This window comes from Saccostrea echinata, unplaced genomic scaffold (genome assembly GCF_033153115.1).
Source record: "Saccostrea echinata isolate AGI-Se365-2 ecotype Australia unplaced genomic scaffold, CSIRO_AGI_Sech_v1 ptg000054l, whole genome shotgun sequence".
NCBI lineage: Eukaryota > Metazoa > Mollusca > Bivalvia > Ostreida > Ostreidae > Saccostrea > Saccostrea echinata.
The window spans coordinates 59490108-59515359 of record NW_026889803.1 but is presented as its reverse complement, the minus strand read 5'-3'; the positions used below and the strand labels follow the sequence as shown (position 1 = coordinate 59515359).

Here is a 25252-nt window from a genome sequence, read left to right as displayed (position 1 = left end):
TGTTCGGATATACACGGTGATACGAGTACACTTGCGCAATCAGACAAAAAGCAGATTTTTAAAACATAATTTTTATGATATAGTATTTTACTATATTAAAAAACTTTGACATGTAAGCAAATACTTAGTATACTATACAGTCAGTTTAGAACGTCTTTCTGGTAACGTATAATATAGATATACATTGTACGTATTCTTTGAGAATAAAACATTATGACAATTCACCGAGTCTTAATTTTCAAAACAAACACTGCAATATTTTAGCCTTGCTGCTATTTTGATATGTTCTTCTGAGATCATTGCTATATTCTATGTTAGTTGATAATCATTAAAATTGCTATTTTCTCCATTCCATGTCTCGTCGTTGTCGCTATCCTCTACACTCGTTGATCTAGTCGTCGTCGCTATCCTCTACACTCGTTGACTTGAGAACTTTGATTCCATCTACACTTGCCTCGATGTCCACAATTTCTTTGGAGGTGAAGGTGGCGATAATTTCCCTCCCCCTTCCCCACCAGTAACGTCTACGGGGGTGAAGGATGACCGTCTCCTTGACCTCATCTCCGGGTTTGATAGGATTCCTGATTCAAATTTCAAAGAGAGAATTTCAGAGGGCTAATATACTCAGTATGCAATTTAGTGGATGTGCTATTTAAACTTACAGGCTCTTGAATTTCAATCTATATCTCCAAAAATGAGAAGACCCCCTCCTCCCACCCTCGATTAAAAGAGAGAGAGAGAGAGAGAGAGAGAGAGAGAGAGAGAGAGAGAGAGTGCACAGTAAGAGATTTCACACTGTAATAACTTTAATAAACAGAAAGCTAAAATAAAATTAACTTCGGAAGAGAAGGCTTGACTGAAAGCTAGCTGATGGCGATTGTTTTAGGAGTAAGGAGACCGGAAGTTACCTGATGGCGATTGTTTTAGGAGCGAGAAGACCGGATGTTACCTGAATGCAATTGTTTCATGAGTGAGGAGACCGGATGTTACCTTGATGGCGATTGTTTTAGGAGCGAGCAGACCGGATGTTACCTGATGGAGATTGTTTAGGAGTGAGGAGACCGGATGTTACCTGATGGCGATTGTTTAGGAGGAGACCGGATGTTACCAGATGGCGATTGTTTTAGGAGTGAGGAGACCGGATGTTACCTGATGGAGATTGTTTAGGAGTGAGGAGACCGGATGTTACCTGATGGCGATTGTTTAGGAGGAGACCGGATGTTACCTGATGGCGATTGTTTTAGGAGTGAGGAGACCGGATGTTATCTGATGGAGATTGTTTAAGGAGTGAGGAGACCGGATGTTACCTGATGGCGATTGTTTTAGGAGCAAGCAGACCGGATGTTTCCTGATGGAGATTGTTTTAGGAGTGAGGAGACCGGATGTTACCTGATGGCGATTGTTTAGGAGGAGACCGGATGTTACCTGATGGCGATTGTTTTAGGAGTGAGCAGACCGGATGTTACCTGATGGAGATTGTTTGTGAGGAGACCAGATGTTACCTGATGGCGATTGTTTTAGGAGTGAGGAGACCAGATGTTACCTGATGGCGATTGTTTTAGGAGTGAGCAGACCGGATGTTACCTGATGGCTATTGTTTTAGGAGTGAGGAGACCGGATGCCTCTACTGCTATTTCCGCTTGCGTCAGAACGAGTTGTGTAGTGTTCCTAAATACAATAGTAGCCTCTGTTTCTTCATACACAGCTATTGTCTTTGGGACCTATATAATTTGGAGACAAAATGATAAAAAAAAAACCCACCCAGTTGTGTTTTACTTTATCTGAAGTGCAAAAACTGGATCGACTGCAATGCACCGCTTTTTTATTGGAACTGACCTACCTGTATAGCCAGCTCTGGTTTCTTCAGGACAAAAGTGATTTGTTTTGATTGTAGTCTACCAGTCTCCAAATTCTTCCCAGAAATAAATAACTGGAATCGTCCTTCTGGATTCATTCTGGGCTGATATTCTTTACCTTTCACTTGCATCTTAACTACCTTCTCTAAAAATAAAAAAATAAACATGTCAGACAAAGAAGACTATGAGTTAGACATGCTATTCTAGATAAATTTCATTTTTTAAAATCCAAAAATCATTTTAAAACGTCTTACCTTCATTCATTCACTTTTTATTCCAACGTTTGATTTCTTTAATGCTTTTACAAAAAAAAATATAAAGTTAAATTTTAACTTGTACATGACTTTAAATTTACCGTCTTTGACACCGATGCTTTCCTTAAACGTTTGAATTTTGACCCGTGTCCCTGACACCCCAGTGTAATAAGCATTAATTAGGGTCAAGGTCAAACTAACTGTGCGGGACTGCTTAGTCATGTTTTTGACAGCGACTTTTATTTCTAGGTCGTCCCCTATCATCGTTTCCTCTGGTGATGTAATCGTGAAATCTAACTCCTTAGGCGTGTCCAGATTGTAAATGTTTTGCTTTCTTCTCGTGCTGTATCTATTGACAAATCGGGCAACTCTCCTTTCTTCTTTACTTCCTGTTCATTCAAAATAAATGTATTATTTCATAGGTGAATTTTTACAAAAAGGTGGCCAGATTTAAAATGAAATATTATCTAATTTTCTTTTCACCAGATCCGGAAAAAAAAAGTTAAATGAAAGCAGAAAGCACAAAACATGACAACATACATGTCTTATTACTACAAAATAGATTTTGTCCCGTCAAAACTTTCTAATTTTTTTTCCCCGAGGGACATACTTTCCGGGTATTTATAAAACTTCGTCACATCTTGTCGCTTGAGAGATCCCACCTGCTTCGTGCTGATGAATGAACCCACGGCAGAATGGTCAATGTGACTTACTTCCATCGTACCATCTTTCTTGACCTAATGTGTAGCATTTTTTATTGGAAAGGAAAAAAACATCATAAGCAAATACTAAAATATACAAAGCTTGTCCAACGATTGTAACGTTTGGAAACCTACCACCCACTGTACACAATCTCCGTTGACCTCGGCGAATATGAAAGGTACATCGTAACACAGGTACACGTGTCCCTCTTTTATAGCCTTCACAGGGGCGGGGCCACACCTCATCACACCTGCATTCAGAAAATTTAGGCCAGTATACAGTTTCAATAATTTATCACAATTATACTGAATGATTTTATGTTTACTTGAATTCAAATACTCTGCCATGTTTTAAAGAAAGAGGGCGTACAATGCGAGGACAATCCCCCGCTCTGGGGCAGTATATTTCTCAATTTATAAAGTTCACGGAAAAGTTATCTTTTTCTAAAATAATGTTTTCCGTAATTTCATCTTCAACACATAGTTGATTCAATTATTTTATTGAATGACTTTTTGTCATGTCGGGATAATTTGTTTTAAAGTTGACAGTAAATACATTTAGTAGAAAATGAGTTTATTAAGAGCCATAATTTTTTTTTTTGAATATGAATGGTTAAGTCTCCATTCTTCATTAACGTTTAAACGACGGAAAAGTAAATGAAAAATCTATTTTATGTTTCAAAAGAATGGAGTCTGAACCCATTCTATATGAAAATTGAATATTTCTGAAAAAAATTTTACCCTTCAAGAAACTCGTTTATTTAAATCACTCTGACACACAACAAGACAAGCAAACTTCGTTGCGTAGTGGTAACGCGTTCAGTCTTACGCCTAACCTTTAGCTTTGGAGACAGTTCGAATCATACGTGAAGTTTTTTTTTTCTTTTTCATATACCTAAAAACATTAGTGAAAAATAGATTATTTGTCAATAATTTATTCAACAAAATGTAGGAAGCAAATGTGTAAAAAGATTATATAGACAATATAATTTTTGAAAAAAAAAAACTTTTCATGAACTTTTACAACTGAAAAATGTCTTCTCTCAGAGCGGGGGATGGTATGCGCCTTGCACGTCTTCATTCTTTCTAACTTTGGGTGTATCTTGCATTATTTAGTGAGATCAAACCTTCGCTAGCCTCCTGGGGCGTGGCGTCGTGTGCTTGCCATCCGTCATAACCCTTTGGTAAATCTAAACGTCGCAGCCAAGACTCATTCCATACGTGAAAGTTCCTTTGTTAACGAATAATGCTTTGATTCAATTTAATTTCTGTAGACCTTTCGTTTGACCATTCTCAGTGAAAGACCACCCTGAATATTAGCACCTTACCAGACGGAGTCGTTCATGTCTTCTATAGGCTCTCCATCTTCGTCCCAGTGAGAGTCGATGGTCATGCTACTGTCTGTGTCATGTGCAGAATCAAAGTTTGTCACAGAACGTGTCGGTATCCCAAGACAGCGACAGACTATTAAAAGTAATCAACCCCAGTTTGACCGTGCATTCAGTAGATCTTATTGCAGTGTCATATAATGGTATCGGGACTTACTTGTTGTGGTGAGTCCGGAGAACACCCAGCATTGACCATACCGGACGGGCTTATTTCCGTTGGTGTGATACTCTCTAATGATCGGGACACTGCCAGTCCACTTCCAGGGAACTGTACAGTCCTCGGGGTATTCCGATGTCCACCTACCCTCCAAAACACCATCACTGTCACAGGAATTACACTGGAAAAAATCAGCATACCGGACTTCATTTCATTCTTCACGTAAAAGATAGTACTAATATACGCCCAATATTAATTATATTAATTTTACCAGTGATGAGATGCACCTGATGACCGAGATTGGAGACGTACATGCCACGTCAGATAGTCCACCATCCGACAGCAGCTGCAGGGCTACATCAAGTACCGGGTCATCAAACTACAAACAGAGCAGGACCTTGGACCTCAGATTATATAGTGTTATAGAGATCGTGCTTTCAAAGTAGTAAATGTACAGAATAATGAGAATTCAACTAAAAGCCCACTCAAACTAATAGTTAAAGCCTCTAATGAAGGAAGCTTCCTTTACGAAGATAGCCTAGAAAAAAGCAAAAACCAAAGTTTTCTTCAAACAGATGGTAACATAATGCTTTCCAAAGTGAGAGCAAAGCCGTTGGCTGTTTTTAACAGTACGTATTGTGTTAAACATTGTTAAAACAATCGAATCAGAAGAAAAAGTGCTATTGCCTGTCCAAAATTCCATGGCCGTCCATAGACACGTCTACTGGTCCAGATTCTGCCGGTTTCATTCAGTACGTACTCCTCTCTCTCCTCGTCCTTCTCCATGTACACAGTATCCTCTGTAAAACAAAGGAAACTGTAGGAAGGTTTGTGGAAACAGTAAAACAGGTATATATATTTACATTTCCAACTTTTTGTTTTTCTCTTGATAACTTTTTTGAAAGTTAAATTTGTTAATTTACACAATAAAATGCTTTCTTTGGTTGTTCATAGGGGAATTAACGTTGCAGCTGTTGCAGAAAAAAAATGCATAACCCGCCTAAGCTTTAATTCCCCTATGAACAACCAAAGAAAGACATTTTATTGTTTATATTTATAAAGTTCTGTACAAATAATCATATTAAGTAGTTTTAAGTAAATTAAATCATGTAAATATTGTATTGTGATTGATATGTATATAGTTGTACGTTTCATTGATGGAAGAACAACTGCTCAAGAAATCTGTACAGGTGATATGCTTAGCGTTGTTTACTGGGCTGATAAACAACAATGGTTTTCTTAAGAAATAAAGGAGAAAATATTCAGGTTATTGATATATACAACTGAATGTAAATTTTGCCAAGTGAAAGGTCGAGCGGCTAATATGCATGTAAATTTCCCGGGCTGTCGATGTGATTCACGTCAGTGGGCGGGGATATGGAAATAAGCATTGATTGCTTCAAAGCTTTTATTTTGCTTTACATTTTTATGTCACATATACATATAAATATAAGGAATCACTGTCTTATTTGTTGGTTATACCAGGGCATTTACGACAGTTGGAAATGTGGGATGATTTGCATAACGGACGAATGAATAAATTATCCCACCTTTCCAACTGTCGATAACGTCCCTGGCATACCCAACAAACTAGACAGTGATTCCTTAGATATTAAACTATTGCTTACATTAGGTAAGTGACCGTTGAAAAAGAGTGACATATTTAGATAGTTTGTGTTTTAACAGAGCACCTTTTGCCCAAGCATTGAAGAGAATGATATACGGTTCCTTTTCTTCAAATCTATTCAGGGATTCTTTGTTATCTTTCAGGTTTGTTTCCACGTAGAACTGGTATCTTCCAATGCTGCTGTCTGAGGCAGATGATATCCCACACTCCATTACTTTTTCGGTAATACTCTGGACTTCGGCAAACCATGTTCCCGTGGCGTCAGATGACGTAGTCGATGGTTTTAAATTCAGTGGTATTCTGATCACTGTCCCCTTGCTCTCCTGTGGGCGGGCTCCTATGTGTAGGGGGATACTTTATTTATTCATCAAATTTGCCTTAAAATACTAAAGTCAATATATGAAAATACTCGGTTTGACTGTATGTTGATCTGGGTCATCGCTTGACTTTGAAATTTTAATCGCAGAAACTTACCATATGTAAACTGCAGAATTATGACGTCATGCTCAGACTTAACCTCCCGATCAAAGGTCACACGGATCACAAACACCTGTCCACGGCGTACAATGTTGCCAGCCTTCTCAAACTCGTGTGTGTGATGGTTCTTTCTGTTGAGCTTTGTTTGATAATCAACAGAGGTGACCTTCAGGGCTCCAGAGGCTGAAAAAGAACAGACATCAAACATACTTGATTTGGAGATAATTCATTTAGCCAATAGATCACTTTTTTTTTTTATTTATTAAATTACCAAATGAATACAAACATATGTCAAACAACAGTTTTCTAAAAGAAAATCCCGAAACTCAATGCATTTTATGGTTTTAAAAAAATGAAAGAAAATGTTCAATTTGCAAAGAAATTGTAAATGCATTTTCTTTCATATGTAAACAGACATACGTGTACTTACCCACAAGAAATACACAATCCTCAGTGAAGTACTGGGATTTAGAACTTGTTCATGATATTTCGCTTGAATAACCTAATTTGAAATACTTTCACAAAGATACAAATGTTAGGTCATAAACCTATACTTTTGATTAAGGTTTTGTGGGTCTGTGCCCCATATTTTTGGTAAGCGAGATATTTCTCACTTTTTAAAGATACTTTTGAGATAATGGAGACTCATGAATGTTTGTTAAAAATTATAAATGCGGAAATGGTGTGACGAGCATGAATACCGTTGTATTCGAAACCTTTATTTATTTTTTTTATTTATTTATTTTTTTTTTTTTTTTGGTGTTAAGAAAATTAAAATTCTCGATGAGATCCCAGCTACTCTGATGAGACCAAAGCGAGACTATACAAAATAATGCTAAAGGATTATATAATTAACTGAAACATAGATTCATGATAAACTGAATATTTACAATGACTCATTACTAGTTGAAGTCTTAACCCCGTATTTTCTACTCATATTTCCAAACTGTTGCTTCCAAACTTTTCAATCGTAAACAAACCTAGATACTCATGCGCCTCTTGTCAGCAAATCAATTCTTATAAGACCTAACACACAGTGATACACAGACGAAACAGCAAAACAACAGAAGCGAAGAGCAGAGAGAATTTGGCGTAGAACTAAACTGGAGATACACCACCAGCTTTTAAAGACTGAATGTAAGCATGCAGGCCATTTACTACACAAGGCCAAAGAGGAATTCTATTCTTCCAAAACTCAGGAATGTAGAAATGATCTGAAAACCTCTTTAAAGTGACAAATTTATTTATGGGCAAGAATCAAGAGAGTCCCCTACCAACATCATCATCAGATGAAGATCTTGCAAATGAATGTTCAAGGTTTTTCATAGACAAAGTGACTACCATCAGAGAGGCACTGATACAAAAACAGAAAAACGACAGCTTTTTAGACACAGATACATGTATATATCATAATGGACCTCTATTAACTGATTTTGAACGTTCTACAGAAGATGAAGTGGGATCCTTAATAATGAAGGTACCCAGTAAATCATGCGAACTGGATCCTATTTCAACAAAGATACTGAAAAATTGCATAGATCCAATAATACCGCTTATCACAGACATTGTTAATTCATCTCTCGATCAGGGAATTTCCCCGTCAGCTTGGAAGGAAGCCTTAGTTCGTCCACTTCTTAAAAACCCGGACTTAATAAGGAAGTGATGAAAAACTATCGACCCGTATCAAACTTGACTTTTGTTTTAAAAATACTGGAGAAAGTTGTGGCACGTAGGATTGATGCCCACTTGGATGCGAATTCTCTTCGCGACCCACTTCAGTCGGCATATCGTCTCAGGCACTCCACGGAAACGGCCTCATTAAGGACCACAATGATATTGTGACAGCTCTTGACCAACAATCTTTAGTCCTTGTCCTTCTGGATTTATCCGCTGCTTTTGATGCCATTGATCATAAGATACTGTTACAACTCCTTACTGTATCTTATGGATTCAGTGATAGTGCTCTTGAGTGGATAAAGTCTTACCTCAAGAACAGGAAACAGTGTGTCACAATTAGATCTGTCCGATCAAATTCATAACAGCTGCCTTTTGGTGTCCCTCAAGGATCTGTACTCGGGCCGAAACTGTAATGCCTTTTCTCCAAACCAATAGGAACCATATGCCGTCGACATAGAATAATGTATTACTGCTATGCAGATGATACACAAATCTACATGATTATTTGACCACTAGAAAATTGGAACAATTATTTCTCTCGACTTGAAGCGTGCCTTAGCGACATTGGTTCATGGATGATATCAACCCTACTCAAACTGAACCAAGATAAGACCGAGCTAATAATCTTCACCACAAGGCCGCATCAGAAGCATCTACCAAAATTACAACTTAAAGTTGATGATAATATCATTGAAAGCGTGCCACGTGTGAAAAACCTAGGTGTCATTTTCGATCAACACCTTGCTATGGAAAAACAGGTATCCTCGGTCGTCAAGTCATGCTATTTCCAAATATGCAATATAGGACATATACGGGGCTTTCTTACAAAAGAAGCCGTAAGACCATGTTGAACGCCGTAATCACTGCCAGATTGGACTATGAGAACTGCCTATTATATGGAGTTTCAAAGGACACACTAGAACGGATGCAAAGAGTCCAGAACACTGCAGCTCGTCTAGTAACAAGATCGCTGAAAAGGGAGCACATTACTCCTATTTTAGCAGATCTTCATTGGCTACCCGTTTATTTTCGGCCACAATATAAAATCTTGACATATGTCTACCAATCAATACACAGGTTAGCTCCATCTTATATCGAGGATCTTATAATTGAATACAAGCCCGCCAGATCACTGCGATCTGAGTCAACATCGCGGTTAGTTATTCTAAAAATCAAGACAAAGACATATGGTGAACGTCGGCTCAGCTGGGCAGCAGCGTTTTTGTGGAACGACCTTCCTAATGACATTAAAAACAGGCCTAGTCCCTGGACATTTTTAAAAGACATTTAAAGACACAATTTTATAGAAATACTATAATGAATACTTTTTTGTAGAAATAATAAGTATATAGCGGTAATGACTATTTTGAAATTAATCAATGCACCTTTTTGTGGTGGTGGTTGGGGTGCCGGTGGGGTTGGTCGAAACTGGTTCTTACAACTTTTGAATTGGTCAGGAGAGACCACATGTATTGAATTTAAAAAGACCCTCTATACACTAAATCAAAATGTTTTACCACATAGAGAAAATTATATTGTATAAAGGTGTAAATATTGAGCATATTTGTAAATTGATAGTACGTGGTGTATCAAAGGATTTTTTTAGGATAGATTTACATTTTGTCATTTGTCCCATACTACAAACGAAGTGCTTACTTATCCTGTGTACACGTGGGGGAAAACAGACTAATAAAATAATTAATTAGACATGAAGAATAATTACTACTGCTTGGGACTATATGCTCACTTTTTTCTGTCGGTTTAAGGATCGTGCTCCTGGACCTCAGATCCTCATCAGATAGGGTATTTATCCTCCCCTCTTCCTGCTCTCCCAGAGCTTTCCTTGCTCGGCTCCTGTCAATTATTAAATGACGAAAACTTAAATACCATCATATTATGATTATATATTATCATATTTACCATGGTGCATACTATTACAAAATTCTTCTTTGTGCATAAAAATTAAGTTATTAGTGTTTTTTAAATATGAATTTTTCTCATTATCAACAGTTTCATCACTCCTGCGCAGTTTTTTTATTGTTTGTGTATATGTGTGTTTGTGTTAATTACGCTATGAAACACCTAGGACGATTCTGATTGGGTGCTTTTTCCTACGACAATATTTTCTGGTAATTTTCCAAGGTGTACTCTCCAAGTTCATGCCTATGGTTGCATAAAATGTAAGTACAGTGTATGTTTGTAAACATCTACGGTTGATTTATTTTTCATTTAAATTTTTATGTTACCGTATCGAAGATTCGGGAGGTATATAGTTTTTGCCTTGCCCGTCCGTCTGTCTGTTTGTCCGTCCGTTTGTCTGTTTGTCCGCAAAAACTTTAACACTGCTCAAAAATTTTGATTGGTTGAAGCTATAACTTTCATATTTCACATGTGTATTCTTTGTGACAAGACCTTTCTTTGGGAACCATCATTTTTGACCTTGGAGTTTGACCCAGTTTTACATAATTTTACCCAACTTTAACCTTGGCCATTACTTTTGAACAGTTGGTGCTATTGCTTTCATACTTCCCATGTGTAATTCTTGTGACAAGACCTTTCTTTGGATATCAACAACTTTGACCTTTTGACCTTGACCTATGAGTTTGACTTACTTTTGAAAAACTTTAACTTTGGCCATTACTTTTGAACAGTTGGTGCTAGGGCTTTCAAACTTCACATGTGTAATCCTTGTGACAAGACCTTCCTTTGGATACCAACAACTTTGTCCTTTTGACCTTGATTTTGACCTTCTTTTGAAAAACTTTAACCTTGGTCATAACTTTTGAATGGTTGGTGCTAGGGCTTTCACACCTCACATATGTAATCCTTGTGACAAGGCCTTCCGTTGATACCAACAACTTTGATCCTCTGACCTTGACCTTGGAGTTTGACCTACTTTTGAAAAACTTAAATCTTGCCCCTATCTTTTGAACGGTTATGCTAGGGCCTTCATATTTCACATGCGTATTTCTTGTTAAATGCATGGAACTCAATATTTACTTTATTTTTAGCTTGTGGTGGAATTGAAATTAATTCCCTACCGAAATATTGAAAGAAAGCCAAATGTCGCACTCATTCAGTTGTGTGCATCGTAATTGAAAGAAATGCAGTTATTGTATGAATTCAAAAAAAGGCCCTCTGCACCTTTCAAAATTTTGCAGTGTTAATTTCAGTGTAATATTGTTATCAGTTTAGATTAGTAATCATCCTGTGTATGACAGCTTTTATAATAGGAAAGGCATGTCAATATCGGATATTTCAATAATTAAAAAGAGTAACAAATGTCATTATGGAGATAATTTGAGCTCAAAAGCTGTAATTCGAGTCATGAACAACATTGAACATATGTATAACATATCTTTTTTTTTTTTTTTTAAAGTCTGCATCTTTACAAAATCTTGTTGTGGCAATTGTTGTATAATTGTTATCAGTTAGAATGGTATACATGCAGTGTATGACAGCTTTAATAATAGGAAAGGCATGTCAATATTTTACTGAATACCATTCTTTCTTTTTGTTCGTGGTAAAGAGAGAAATATAAAGCAGTGTCAAAGGTTCGAGTAGCGTGACTTTTGGTATTATAAAAGTCTGTCAGAGCAAATTTTAAATGTTCTGAAATATCAATCTTACTGGGTTCCCCTACAATGAGAGAGAGAGAGAAAGAGAGAGGGGGAGAAACTGATTTATTTTGTTAAGGACTTGTATTATTTCTTTATACTCCTACCGATAAACAACATTTTCTACAATCAATTTAGTCCATCTTTGTGTACATGTATGTAAAATTACAAATGCAACTAAATGAGCGAGACCTTAATCTGATTTAAATGAGGATTATAAATATATATAGCATCCTTTCGTATTGGACCAGAGTAATTACATGCACTACCTTTATGTTATTGTGTCAGCAGGTGGACCTGTTATGTGATGTGAAAATATTAAACAATAAGCATTTACTAAACATTGGAGCAACACATTTCTGTATAGATAGAACTGACATGTATATTATCTAACAGTTTTCATTTCAAATTAAAAATCGATAAAAAAAAAATGTAAAAAAAAATATTACAACCATATTTTTTTCGCTTGTCAGATTTTCTTGGGAAGTTGCCCCCCCCCCCCCTTTTGAAACTGTTACTACGGGCCTGAAATGAAGATTTCCTTGTTGAGACACATTTGGTTTAGCTAAGTAGCGAATACTGAGTATGGGACCTATATGGCACACAAAAATTGTTCTTTTTTATTTTTAAAAATTTAAGTCCTAAAATAATCAGATTTCTTACCTTAAGTTGTATCTATGCCTCTTAGGAGGAACTTCTGGGCTTTCCTCATTTTCTCTGCCTCTTCGTGACATGTTTCCTAGAAAAAGAAATGCATAGGAATTCTAATATGCGTGGGTATTTAACCACTTAGATTTGAAAAAAAGACCTAGTCTAGTGAAACGATTAAGGAAGCTCTAAATATTACACATTAAAGAGTTTTGATTGTAGGGTAGTTTTATACAGTTAGAGTGATCTGTCCTTAAATGTAAAGTGGAATAAATGATTGCACATGTGAAGGTAATAGGCCAAAAACTGTCCAATTTGTGAGAAGACCTTTTGGAGGGCCGTTTCAGTGTTTGTTTCTTTGACTTGGATTACGACGTGAACAAGTTGGATTCATTGCTTCAGTTACATGTAACATACTGGACTGTCTTGGGCCTTTCCAGAAATAGACAGTATTAAAAGAACAGAAGATGATGTCATACTAATGCTTTAAAATGGATCAAAGAATGTTTAATTTTATTCTAGACAAAGATAAAGTAATTAAATAAATTATTTACAGTGTACTTATTTTGCAGTGTAACTAAAGAACAGAGTTTTAAGAAAACTAATGTACAGTGTTCGCAGCTTAGCATTTCAACTCACCGGTCCACGGGAACGATAACCATATACATATACAAAGTTACCGGTCCTGTACCAGATTTTTCTGTCCTTCTGGTGACAAGATAAAATGTAATTCATCAAAGGATTTTTTTTGCATTTTTCTATTGCACACTTTCTATCTAGTTCTGTATGATATGTGAAACTTGTTTATTTTAAACATCAGTTGCTTTTTATCTTTCTGAATTGACGAAATTGATCCGCAAGCATGTCCGTAGGAACCAGGGGGACACAGTGGGGGGGGGGGGGGTGCCCCCAATAATTTTGCCGATATTCATAGAGTACTATAGAAGACATAGATACTATATGCTTGTGCCCCCAATAAAAACGTTTGATGACCTTTTTTCTTTTTGCTTGTCAAGGAATTTTTGGTAGTTGATATATATATATATATATATATATATATATATATATATATATATATATATATATATATATATATATATATATATATATATATATATATATATATATATATATATATTACATATGTATGTCCTGACGACAGCGATTGTGTAGCAGGAAATTACATGTATCTATCTTCTTTCTTACGGAAAATAGTTGAATCATAAAAAATCATCGGCAAGACAGTCGCACCTTAAATGTACAGATAGATTCTTTCAAACAAATTTTGTCCATCCTATTTATAATTCATTTCTTTTTATTTCACTTTTTTACCTGGGCTATAATTACTGAAATTCTTGGTCTTATAAACTGCATTTACAGCCACAAAGGCTTGAATAAATTTTGAATGTATCGATCTTGGGCCAACGTAAGGGTCGAACACTGCTAATGTAGGAATGATAATAAAAAGGTGTAGGTTAGAGTTTTTAATGACCAGCCTAAAAGTAATGAGCCGCTTTCTTACGTACGATCTGGAAGCCGCACCATGAAAACCGGAAGGCTTGGAACCCAGTAAAGTTTATGCAATAAGTGTATGAACAATGTCGTTATAACTTAAAATAAATTCAATCTTGATATTATCTATATTCTAACAACAGTAGCTTGGTTCAGACATGATACAATTAACAATATATTGAGATTTTATATTTGTCTGTGTTTGGCCAAACATGTGATATTCACTTCTATATAGAACCATTACTACTTGATCCTGTCCTAATTATGTTCCCCAAACGAAGTTGGGGAACATATTGTTTTTACTCTGTTTCTTATTAAGGTCTTCCGTCTCCAACGGAAGACCTTATTGTTTTCGTTCGGTTTCTTTTTCCCTATTCTTATTATTATTATTATTATTATTATTATTTTTCTTCCAACCGATTTTGTGCACGCGATTTCTCAGAAACGGCTTGGCCGATTTACATCAAACTTTCAGATGTGAAAGATAATCAACTGATCTTGATAGGTTTTTTTGTTTTTTGATGACGTCACTTCCGGTCGTGAGATATGGACGATTTTCTGATTTTCAGAGGGTCGGCTTGTCCTGGGGTGTTCTCCTAAACGAATAGAGATAAAGGGATAAGATTTTCAGTGATGATAGAGGAAAGATTGTAGATGTGCCATTTCGCATCTATATGTTTCCAGCTCAAAAGACGCTGAAGCTCGCCTGGGCTCGAAAAATAGGCTCACAAGCATCTCGCAAAATTTGACACGTTTTCTTTTATATCTTTTTACCTGTAAATATTTTGTTAAAACATATATTACAAAAGATGCACAAAATGACAAGACGTTTCATTTGATATCAAGAAAAAGGGGCTGATCCCTCAAATTAGGGGCTCAGAGGGGCCAAAATTCTTTCATATATAACTTTTGAACGATCAAAATTTTGTTATAAATTACTGAAGCAAAAGTGTTCATCTTTACGATTTGCAACTATATGTTTTAAAATTTTTATCATATATTACGTAATAAGGGGCCAGAAGGGGCCAGAATGCTAAATCTTTGACGCTTTCTATCTCGAAAAGAGAGAATATTTTGATAAGCAATACTGAACAAAAGATGGTCAGAATATTGGTTTAAACTATATGCAACCTTTCAATTTTTGCAAAACGGCCCCATTAAGGACTTGAAGGGCTGGCCCCTAAATATTTCAATTCAGCATATCTCGAAAACGAAAATAAATTTCTGAATAGTTGTTGAACAAAAAATCTTCAAAATGACAAGACCTTTCATTTGATATCAAGAAAAAAGGGCTGGTCCTTCAAATTAGGGGCTCAGAGGGACCAAAAGTCTTTTACATATAGCTCTTGAACGATCAATATTTTGTAATACATTACTAAGCAAAGATGCTTATCTTAACGATTTGCTACTTTATGTTTTAAAATTTTGATAATATGTTACGTAATAAGGGGCCAAAAGGGGCCAGAATGCTAAATCTTCGATGCTTTATATCTCATAAAGGGGGAATATTTTGATAAGCAATAGTGAACAAAAGATGTTAAGAATAATGTTCTAAACAATATGCAACCTTTCAAATTTTGCAAAACAGCCCCATTAAGGACTTGAAGGGCTGGCCCCTTAATATTTCAATTCAGCATATCTCGAAAACGAAAATAAATTTCTGAATAGTTGTTGAACAAAAAGTCTTCAAAATGACAAGACCTTTCACTTGATATCAAGAAAAAAGGGCTGATCCCTCAAATTAGGGGCTCAGAGGGGCCAAAGGTTTTTTATGTATAACTCTTGATCGATCAATATTTTGTTATCAATTACTGAAGCAAAAATGCTCATCTTAACAATTTGCAACTAAATGTTTTAAAATTTTGATCATATGTTACGTAATAAGGGACAAAAAGGGTCCAGAAGGCTAAATATTTGGCACTTTATATTTCAAAAAGGGGAAATATTTTGAAAAGCAATATTGAACAAAAATTGTTCAAAAAAATGTTCTAAGCAATATCCAATCTTTCATTTTTTGCAGAACGGCCCCATTAAGGACTTCAAGGGCTGGCCCCTAAATGTTTCAATTCAGCATATCTCGAAAACGAAAATAAATTTCTGAATAATTGTTGAACAAAAAGTCTTCAAAATCATAAGAACTTTCATTTGATATCAAGAAAAAAGGGCTGATCCCTCAAATTAGGGGCTCAGAGGGGCCAAAAGTCTTTTATGTATAACTCTTGATCGATCAATATTTTGTTATCAAGTACTGAAGCAAAAATGCTCATCTTAACGATTTGCAACTACATTTTATAAAATTAAGATCATATGTTGGGTAATAAGGGGCCAAAAGGGGCAAGAATGCTATATATTTGACTCTTTACATCTAAACAAGGGGAGATATTTTTATAAGCAATTTTGAACAAAAGATGTTCAGTATAATGTTCTGAACAATATTCATTCTTTCAATTTTTGCAAAACGGACCCATTAAGGGCTTTAAGGGTTGGCCCCTAAATATTTCTATTCCACATATCTCGAAAACGAGAAGAAACTTCTGAATAGTTGTTGAACAAAAAATGTTTAAAATCACAAATCTTTTCATTTGATATCAAGAAAAAGGGACTGACCCTTCAAATTAGGGGCTTAGATGGGCCAAACGACAAAATGTAATTCTTCAATGATCAAGAATTTGTTATAATTTACTGAAGCAAAAATGCTTAACGTAACAATATCTTGTAAAATTTTATTCTCTATTGCGTAATTAGGGGCCATAAGTGGCCAGAATGTTAAATCTCTTATGCTTCATATCTCGAAATGGGGAAACAATTTGAAAAGCAATATTGAACGAAAGATGTTCAAGTTTATGTTATATAAATAAAAAGAATGAAATTTAAGGAGGGAAATCTTTATATCATTATCTTTTAACAAAAACTTAATCAAAATTACATCCATCTCATCGAAAAATCGGACGGAAGACCTACTCGTTGCTCGCAACGAGATCTCATCTAGTTATTATTATTATTTTTCTTCTTCTTCTTCTTCCTGGGTACTTTTTTGTCCGCGAGTGATCTCGTCAACTAGTCATCCGATTGAGGTAAAACCTTTTTAGGGTTAATAGGCATGTTATGTAGATTTGCGGAATCAAGGTCATTTTGCGCGCACGTGCATGCACGTGCTTGCGCGTGCAATGCGTAAAATGACCAATATACTTGATATAGCTGTAACTTTTATATTTTTTGATGAAATGCTTTGATACTCAGAATATAAGGATATATTAAAAGTGTAAACAAGATGATATGGTCAACATGCGCATGCATGCACGTGTGCGCACGCACAAAGCGTAAAATGACAAATATACTTGATATACTCGTAATTTTTTTCTTTTTGATGAAATGCTTTGATACTCAAAATATTTATATATGTCAAAAGTGTAGACAAGATGACATGGTCATCATGCACATGCATGCATGCATGCATATGCATGCACGTGCGCGCGCGTGCAATGTGTTAAATGACCAATATACTTAATATAGCCGTAATTTTTATATTTTTTATGAAAAGCTTTGATATTAAGAATATACAGATATATTAAAAGTGTAGACAAGATGATGTGGACATCATGCTCATGAATGCACATGCGCGCGCGTGCAATGCGTAAAATGACCAATATACTATTTATATAGCCATAACTTTCATATTTTTTTATGAAAAGCTTTGATACTAAGAATAAACAGACATATTATAAGTGTAGACAAAATGGCATGGTCATTAGGAACATGCATGCAGGTGCGCATGCGTGCAATGCTAAGATGACCAATATACTTGATATAGCCGGAACTTATTTATTTTTTGATGAAATGTTTTGAAACTGAGAATATAAAGATGCATTAATAGTATAGATGAGATGACATGGTCATCCTGCACATGCATGCACGTGCGCGCGCGTGAAATGCAAAAAACAATAATATACTTCATTGCCTTATTTAATGAAGCTTACAGGAAATAAGACACCAAAAGGGTGTTGGGGAGCGTTTGGGGAACATCTGTAACGGTCCCCGTTACAATTATAACTAGTTATTCTAGATCTGCAGTTGTTCGTCATAGCTATATATTTTACCTCAGTCTTGAGACCCAAAACTGTTCAATTTCTGAATGTGGTGTGCATAAGGGTCATGAGCTGTGTCCTTATTCCGTACTTTTTCTACTCTCTTTTCCAAAAGAGTTTTGACAAGGGAAGAAATTCGAATTATTTTAATTAAATTACAATAAAAAGTATAATATTATAACTTAATTTAAAGAAAATGTGACCTAGCTAGAGTAGATGAATAAACTGTTGATTTTTTATAACAATTTAGTAATTATAAATATGTTGAAACAAATTAATAAGAGATACTGCTGCGGCCCTAATACGCTTCCGTCACTCTCTACCATTGGCTCATGCATTCACTCTCTACCATTGGCTCATACATTCACCTCTGTCGTTGGCTCGCGTATATCACAGTGATAAGCACGAGAAATAGTGCGTTTGTTAAAATTTATTATAATTAAATGCTTGCACTAATGTTTCTCTTTTAAGGTAGATGTTTACTTAGTATATCTAGAACTATTGGTTTAATTTGAAATAAACCTTGGAATGTCATGTTTTTTACGTTATGTCAAAAATCTTGACGTGAGCCCATCGCAGAGGTGTCTGAGAGAGAAACGAACGACAACTCTGCAAGGGAGATCGCGCTTCCGTAGCATTGTCACCATAAACAGTCCGAACAATTACTAAATTTACAATGTTTGTTTACAAACATTATTTTACAGAGAACTGCAAAGAATTCAGTTCAGTTCCAGTTTTTTAAAGTCAGGAGACATACATCTCATGGACAATATTTACAATCAAACATTTTAATACATAATTATAATGATGAGATTAACATCCAACATGTACAATATATAATATAATGATATAAACTGTAAAGGATATAGACGGGGTAAGATACAGGATTTATACCAAACTAGTCCGAAATATCTGATGTTTTCCTGGCTTCCTTATTATTTTGATATTTTACATGCCAGGTTTTCCTGGCACGTAAAATATCAAAATCGTGAAAAAAAAAAACAACCTGGAAAACGTCAGATATTTCGGACTAATACCAAACATGATATCATGGGGTCTCAAGGTTTTTAAAATTAATTTACTAGTTTGCCCAAGTCCCATGCTTTGATAAATTTTGATCGGTCCCGAAATAATATCAGGTAGGCGGAATATTCCGTTTTCAAGTTGAGTATAAAAACAAAGGCCTAACAATTGGTAGGGAAACCGTGAACCAAAATAGATTACATTTGCTAACAAGGTCATTATAATTAATATAGAATTTACGAAATTCTGACTTTCAACGAGGTTGTTTATTTCCTGTAACATCAACTTATCTGTCAGTAGCCTGCTTTTGTTTAAAAAATGATCGTACTCAGAGCATGCTCAAACAAGAAGTCAGTGAGCGAATGCTCACTAGCAATATCCCCGCTCTGATATTAATATGCCTTTTCATGTTGACATCGAATTCATACAAAAATGAATCCCACCATATGACATGCCTAAACAAAGATTATACTAAAATTTCAAGCATCTGAACTGAGTAGTTGCTGAGAAAACTGTGACGGAAATTTGGTACGGACAGATGACGGATAAACAGGAAGTTGATATCGAATTCAAACAAAAATAAATTCCACCATATGGCATAACTCCACCTTATGGCATACCTAAGCAAAAATTGTGCTAAAATTTCAAGCATATAGATGCAGAGTAGTTGCTGAGAAAACTCTGACTGAAATTTGGTATGTACAGACGCGCATGGATTATCAGGAAGTTAACATCGGATTCATACAAAAATAAAACCGACAATATGGCATGCCAAAACAAAGATTGTGCTAAAATTTCAAGCATCTGCGATGAGTAGTTGCCGAGAAAACTGCGACGAAAATTTATTACGTACGGACAGACAGACACGCAAGTGCAAAAAATATACCCTCCTCTCCTTCAGAGCGAGGGTCTAATAAATTGGGAGACGTAAACACCAAAGGCAGGTGACAGAGGAATATTACTCTATAAATAAGGAAAGTTGGTAATGGTAAAGCTGGTCATCTCGTTTGTCATACAATTTAGTTGGCCTTTATTGTCTGTAGTCAGTAAAACATCCAAAAAAGAAGCAGATGTAGCAGACCCTGTAGTGTCTTTTATTTTGGGTTCACTGGGATATATCAAGTCGACATTTGAATAGAAGTTACTATTGTTAATTGATAAAACGTCGTCAACATAACTGAATGTCAAGTCGCAGGCCACAGAAAGTGTTTTCTTCTGATGTAGAAGTTTTTGAATTTAAATTTTCGTCGATATATCTGTATGTCGAGTTCAAGGCCTTAGTGTTTTTTTTCCTCCCATGTAGAATTTTTAAATAAATTCTGCCTCATATGAATATAAAAACGGCTAATAAAGGAGTACAATTAGTGCTTTCGGAATTCCAACAATTTGTTGGAAGGCCCGGTCTTCAAAGACTACATAAATGTTGTGAAAGAGGAACTCCGACATCCTTTTGATATCGACTTCAGAGTACTTGTGTAGAATAAGAAAGATTTTTAACAAAGTTATTTTGTGAATGACCGATCACAAGATATGAAAATTTCCGAGTTTCATTTTTATTGAAGAAGCAGTTGTTTATAATATCAAAAACCCTAATTTTTAATTTATTATGAGGAATGGTTGTATAAAGTGTAGAAAAGTCATACGTTTTGGTGTTTCAGATTTTTTTAAAAGCTGGCTTTTTAAAGTTCTTTGGATTTTTTGAGAATCCACATCTGATTTACACCACTTCTCAAATTTGCTGTAGCACAGTGAATCTGCAGTTTCTCCTTTACAACTCGACATTTAGATATATCGACGATGTGTTATCAATCAACAATAGTTACTTTCATTCATATGTCGATTCGATATATCCCAGTGAACTTGAAATGGAAGAGATCACGGAGTCTGCCACATCTGTTTCACATTTGGATGCTTTACTGACTATAGACGATAAGGGCCAACTAACAACTAAATTGTATGACAAATGAGATGACTTCAACTTTTCCATCGTGAATTTCCCTTATTTATGTAGTAATATCCCGCTATCACCTGCATAAAGTGTTTACATCTCCTAACTTATTGGATACTCAAGAGGCATGCTCTGAGTACGATCAATTTTTAAACCAAGGCAGGCTACTGACAGTTAAGTTGGTGTTACAGGGATTTCAACAATCTCATTTACAGTCAGCATTTCGTAAATTTTGTGGTAGTTGTAATGACATTGCTAGCAAATAAAGCCTATCACTGGGTCGCATTTTGGCTGTCTTGTTTCACACCAATTGTTACGCCTTTGTTTTTACTACTGAATTTGACTACGGAATGCTCCGTCTACCTGATTAATACAAAGGGCTCACGACGGGTGTGTCCGGTCGAAATGGGATCCTTACTCCTCTTACGCACCTGATCTCACCTCTTGAATTTCCTCCTCACATTTTATGCCCTCTTCACAGAATTGTATTGTTTATAGATTTTTTGAGATCAATCACTGCTCGTTGTCTTCACCTTTTCATTACAGCAGTTAATTTTTGTGAGGACTAAAGATAGGGGGCTTGGTAAAGCATTTGTTGGACACGGCAATATATCATTGTAAGGATTTTTCTGAAGTAGACAGATACTTGAGTCAGTTTTACAAAAAGAACTTACAACTACGATCAAAATCTTTAGCTGAATGTAAGAACTTGCAAAATTGATTATTTTGTAGAATAAAATTATTTTTCTTTCCAAAAAAAAAAAAGAAAAAAGGATTAATACCATATTAATTTAACATAAAAAGAAAGTTATTCTCAAAATAAAATTTTGGTCTTGTTCTTTTTTTTTAATTGTAAAACGGGACCTGTTCCTTATAGCGAATTCAACATTTTATATTTTTTTTTTTTATAACAGATTATATTCATTACTTTATTATAAAGAATTAAAGAAATGTCATAATGAATTAAATTTGTTTTGGACAATAGGTCGAATTTGGAATTCAGAAATAGTTTTGATAGGTCCTAAATGGGCTCGTAGTTTAACATACCAGTAACTACTTCTGAAATTAATTTTAACAAATTGTCGAAGTCCGAGTTTATTTTTCAAGTGTACATTTTCATGGACAAGCCATCCAGAAATAATGTGCTTGGTATAACATGGTTCCAGCCCAAGCCGAAATTCTGAGAGTAAACCCATATCTGTCAAGCTTTGTCAGATAAGTATTCAAGCGATCATTTGTTGTATGTGATGAATCATATAAAGCAAGTCCAAAAACGATGTTAGGTTTTTTCAAGAAAGGTCTCGCAAAACGCACTTTTTGATCCGATACCATATTCACTTTGGTAGAATATGCAGACTTCACAATTCCACTCTCACCTAAATACATAAAGAATGTACATATATATGTATTACATTTTTTAAAAATATGATTTAATAGTAAAAGTTTAGATGCCATCTATATATAACTTACATTTATTGTTGCTGATTTGATTCTGTAAGGAAGTCTGCATATTTATTATACGAGTAGAAATTTTTGTTATTTTTCCTGCCGTAATTCGGTCTTCTTTCTGCAGTTTTTCCACATCTGTTGTAATTTTTCTCTCCGCTGACGTTTGTTTTATTTGAAGGTTCGAAAATTTTGATTCTATGGTTTTGATTTTATTTGTCAATGCCAGTGTGACATTAGCGCGGGTATCCAAGTCCTTTTTGGATATCTCGGCAATGTCCCGTTTCAAATTTGAATTTGTTTTGTCAAGTTTTCTCACAGAATCGTCTAGTTTCTTCTCAAGTTTTGTGATCTTATCGTTAAGTTTCTGACAACAAGAACTAGTCTCTACCAACATCTCTTCTGATTTAGTTAAATTTATCCGCAGTTCTAAATTGTTCTTTTGAAGCCCAGAAATTTTTTCCTTCATTACGTCTATTTTCTCATTAGATTGATTTTGCAGTTGCATGGATGTAATTAACTCTTTTTCTTTTGTATCTGTCCACAATTTTAAACTGTTTATATTTTTAGTTGTCTCGTCCATTTTGGTAAGCAACAAGAAAAATAATTTGACAGTAGGATTTGCATCGCAGCGCTGTGATATATTTGTTCTCTCTATACCGAAAAATTCATCCCACTTTCCGTGAAGATTCCGAAGCTCGTTAATTTGATGTTGCAGTGATTTGGTTTCTTTCTGCATATCTTCTACAACTTTAGTATGTTTAACCCAGTGAAGAAATAAGTCATAGAAAGGAGAATTCTGTAGTCTGGAATCCCTCTACATATAAACGTAAAATCTATTGATCAAGTGATTTTTATTTCAATAAATTTAGGCCGTATTTTCATTTCTCTGCCATATGTGATGAGATGGTGGGCTTAAAATAGCATCAGACATAGTTAATTTACTCATAAGTCACTCATCATACATTATCCTGCTCAATTATATATAGCTTTTTTAAAGGACACCTTATATTTCCCTTTTACCCCTCTGAATGTCTACATCACAAATAATGATTACATATAGACAAAAATTAAATTCTGTCTTCTTACAGATGGATAAATTCTGTTTGTTTTGAATTTGATTTGAACGATTCCTCACTGCAATCCCAATTCTTCAATTAAAGAAATGCGAATCAAATTCCTAGTATAAGTTTAACTGCAAATGTGACAACAAAAACCGTTTGAAAAACGATCCCATAGGAGAGAGAAATGGCTAAATAATTAAAAGACATTTTTAAAACCTAACGTTTCCGCCAGTAAATCCAAAATCATGTGGTGTTGATGGTTGTTTGACAGGCTAAAACGTTCAATCCCCTGAAGTATATAATTCAGTACTTGCCGTATACCTTATATTTGGTAAGCAGGTTGGAAATTTCGCTGATATCAGCACTGGCCCAAGACGCAATTGATATCAACATGAAAACAGACAACATTTTCAAGCCACGCTAAAATATATACAGCATTATTAGTTATATAGGAACATTTGATACTCTACCTACAAGTGAAATTATTTCATTTTCTTTTCTTTTTTTTGGGGGGGGGGGCTTTTTCTTTTGCTAATTTTATCCTTTTATACATAATTTTTTCTCATTTTATAACTCAAACGTTGAAAAAGATCTTTATTTAAGATTTTAAAAAAAAAGTTACGGGGATGAAATACTTTATTAATATTTTTCAAAAATCGATGTGATTTTATTTTTAAAAAAGGAGAGAAAAAATAAAAAAATGTATATTTATATTAAATGTGCTGTTTGTCCATAAGATATTTCCAAAAACAGAGAATTTACCTTGATTCAGAAGTCCTAAAATACGCAGCTGTTACATGTATTTATAAACCTAAGTAAGTGCGTGTTATAGCAGTTTTAAATAAGTATGTATTCGTGTGATCAAGTTTCCATGTCTCTTGTTACTGCTCTAAACATGCCAATATGGTACTTGTCGTACTTGAAAAACTAAGTGATATCTGCAAACTGCTAGCTCACAGGACATGCACAGAGTCAATCGATTGAAAGTATTAGAAAAAGAATATACATGAAGTCTTTGGTTTAAAAAAATACATGTAAGAATAAGTACATTGTAGTTTTTTTTATGATTTTTTTTTTTTGATTTCATGTATGTTATTGTTTGTTGTATTCATGATTATTCAATTCATTTATTGACAACACCATCATACATTGGCATATAATCAGACAATTAAAGCCTAACTTCGGTACACTTGATGATGAACAAAAATTTATATTGATGTACATGTAATAACTATTCATTATGTTCTGAAGATACAGATGTACATCCATTTTAATTGCAACTGGAAAAAATATATTTTCAACAAAATCTAAAATTAGGCCAAATATATTGTGCTTTAAAATGTTTAATGTTTTTATAAAAAAATATAATATTCAATTCAATTCAGTTAGTTAATTAAATTGATCAATTAAGCCGGGGCCCTCAAGAGGCAAAAAGAGAGTACACTGTAAATACTCATATATAGTCATATACGTGTAATACAATAAACATACACATGTATATATTCATTTACGTAAGTTCTATATATATCCCTAAATTATAATCAACATTCCCTATCTTTATATGTCTGTAACACTCATGCTCAGCTGCCCCTCAGTAGCTGGTTTCAAAAGGGGGACCTCTAAAAATAAATCTGACAAGCCACCCCCCCAAAAAAAACAACTATCCAAACTCTAAAATCCTATTTCATGAATGTGTGTATGTGTGAGAGTGTGTGTGTGTGTGTGGGGGGGGGGGGGATGGACTTTCTTCTTACTTTTTTGTATATTTTTTT

The 25252-nt window shown here is 34.9% G+C and overlaps 1 protein-coding gene across 1 annotated transcript; it reads right to left on the bottom strand.

Annotated features, from left to right (window-relative positions):
* Window positions 1-165: 165 nt before the first annotated feature.
* LOC133172189 (protein-glutamine gamma-glutamyltransferase K-like) lies at window positions 166-12488 on the bottom strand. Its single transcript, XM_061307034.1, has 15 exons — window positions 12418-12488; window positions 9885-9991; window positions 6458-6643; window positions 6048-6320; window positions 5044-5156; window positions 4628-4735; window positions 4357-4537; window positions 4140-4275; window positions 3939-4042; window positions 2947-3062; window positions 2721-2847; window positions 2212-2499; window positions 1841-2001; window positions 1585-1721; window positions 166-581 (listed from the first exon to the last, which is right to left on the bottom strand). The coding sequence occupies exons 1-15, from the start codon at window positions 12486-12488 to the stop codon at window positions 392-394; spliced, it is 2298 nt and encodes a 765-aa protein (XP_061163018.1). The 3' UTR covers window positions 166-391.
* Window positions 12489-25252: the final 12764 nt, after the last annotated feature.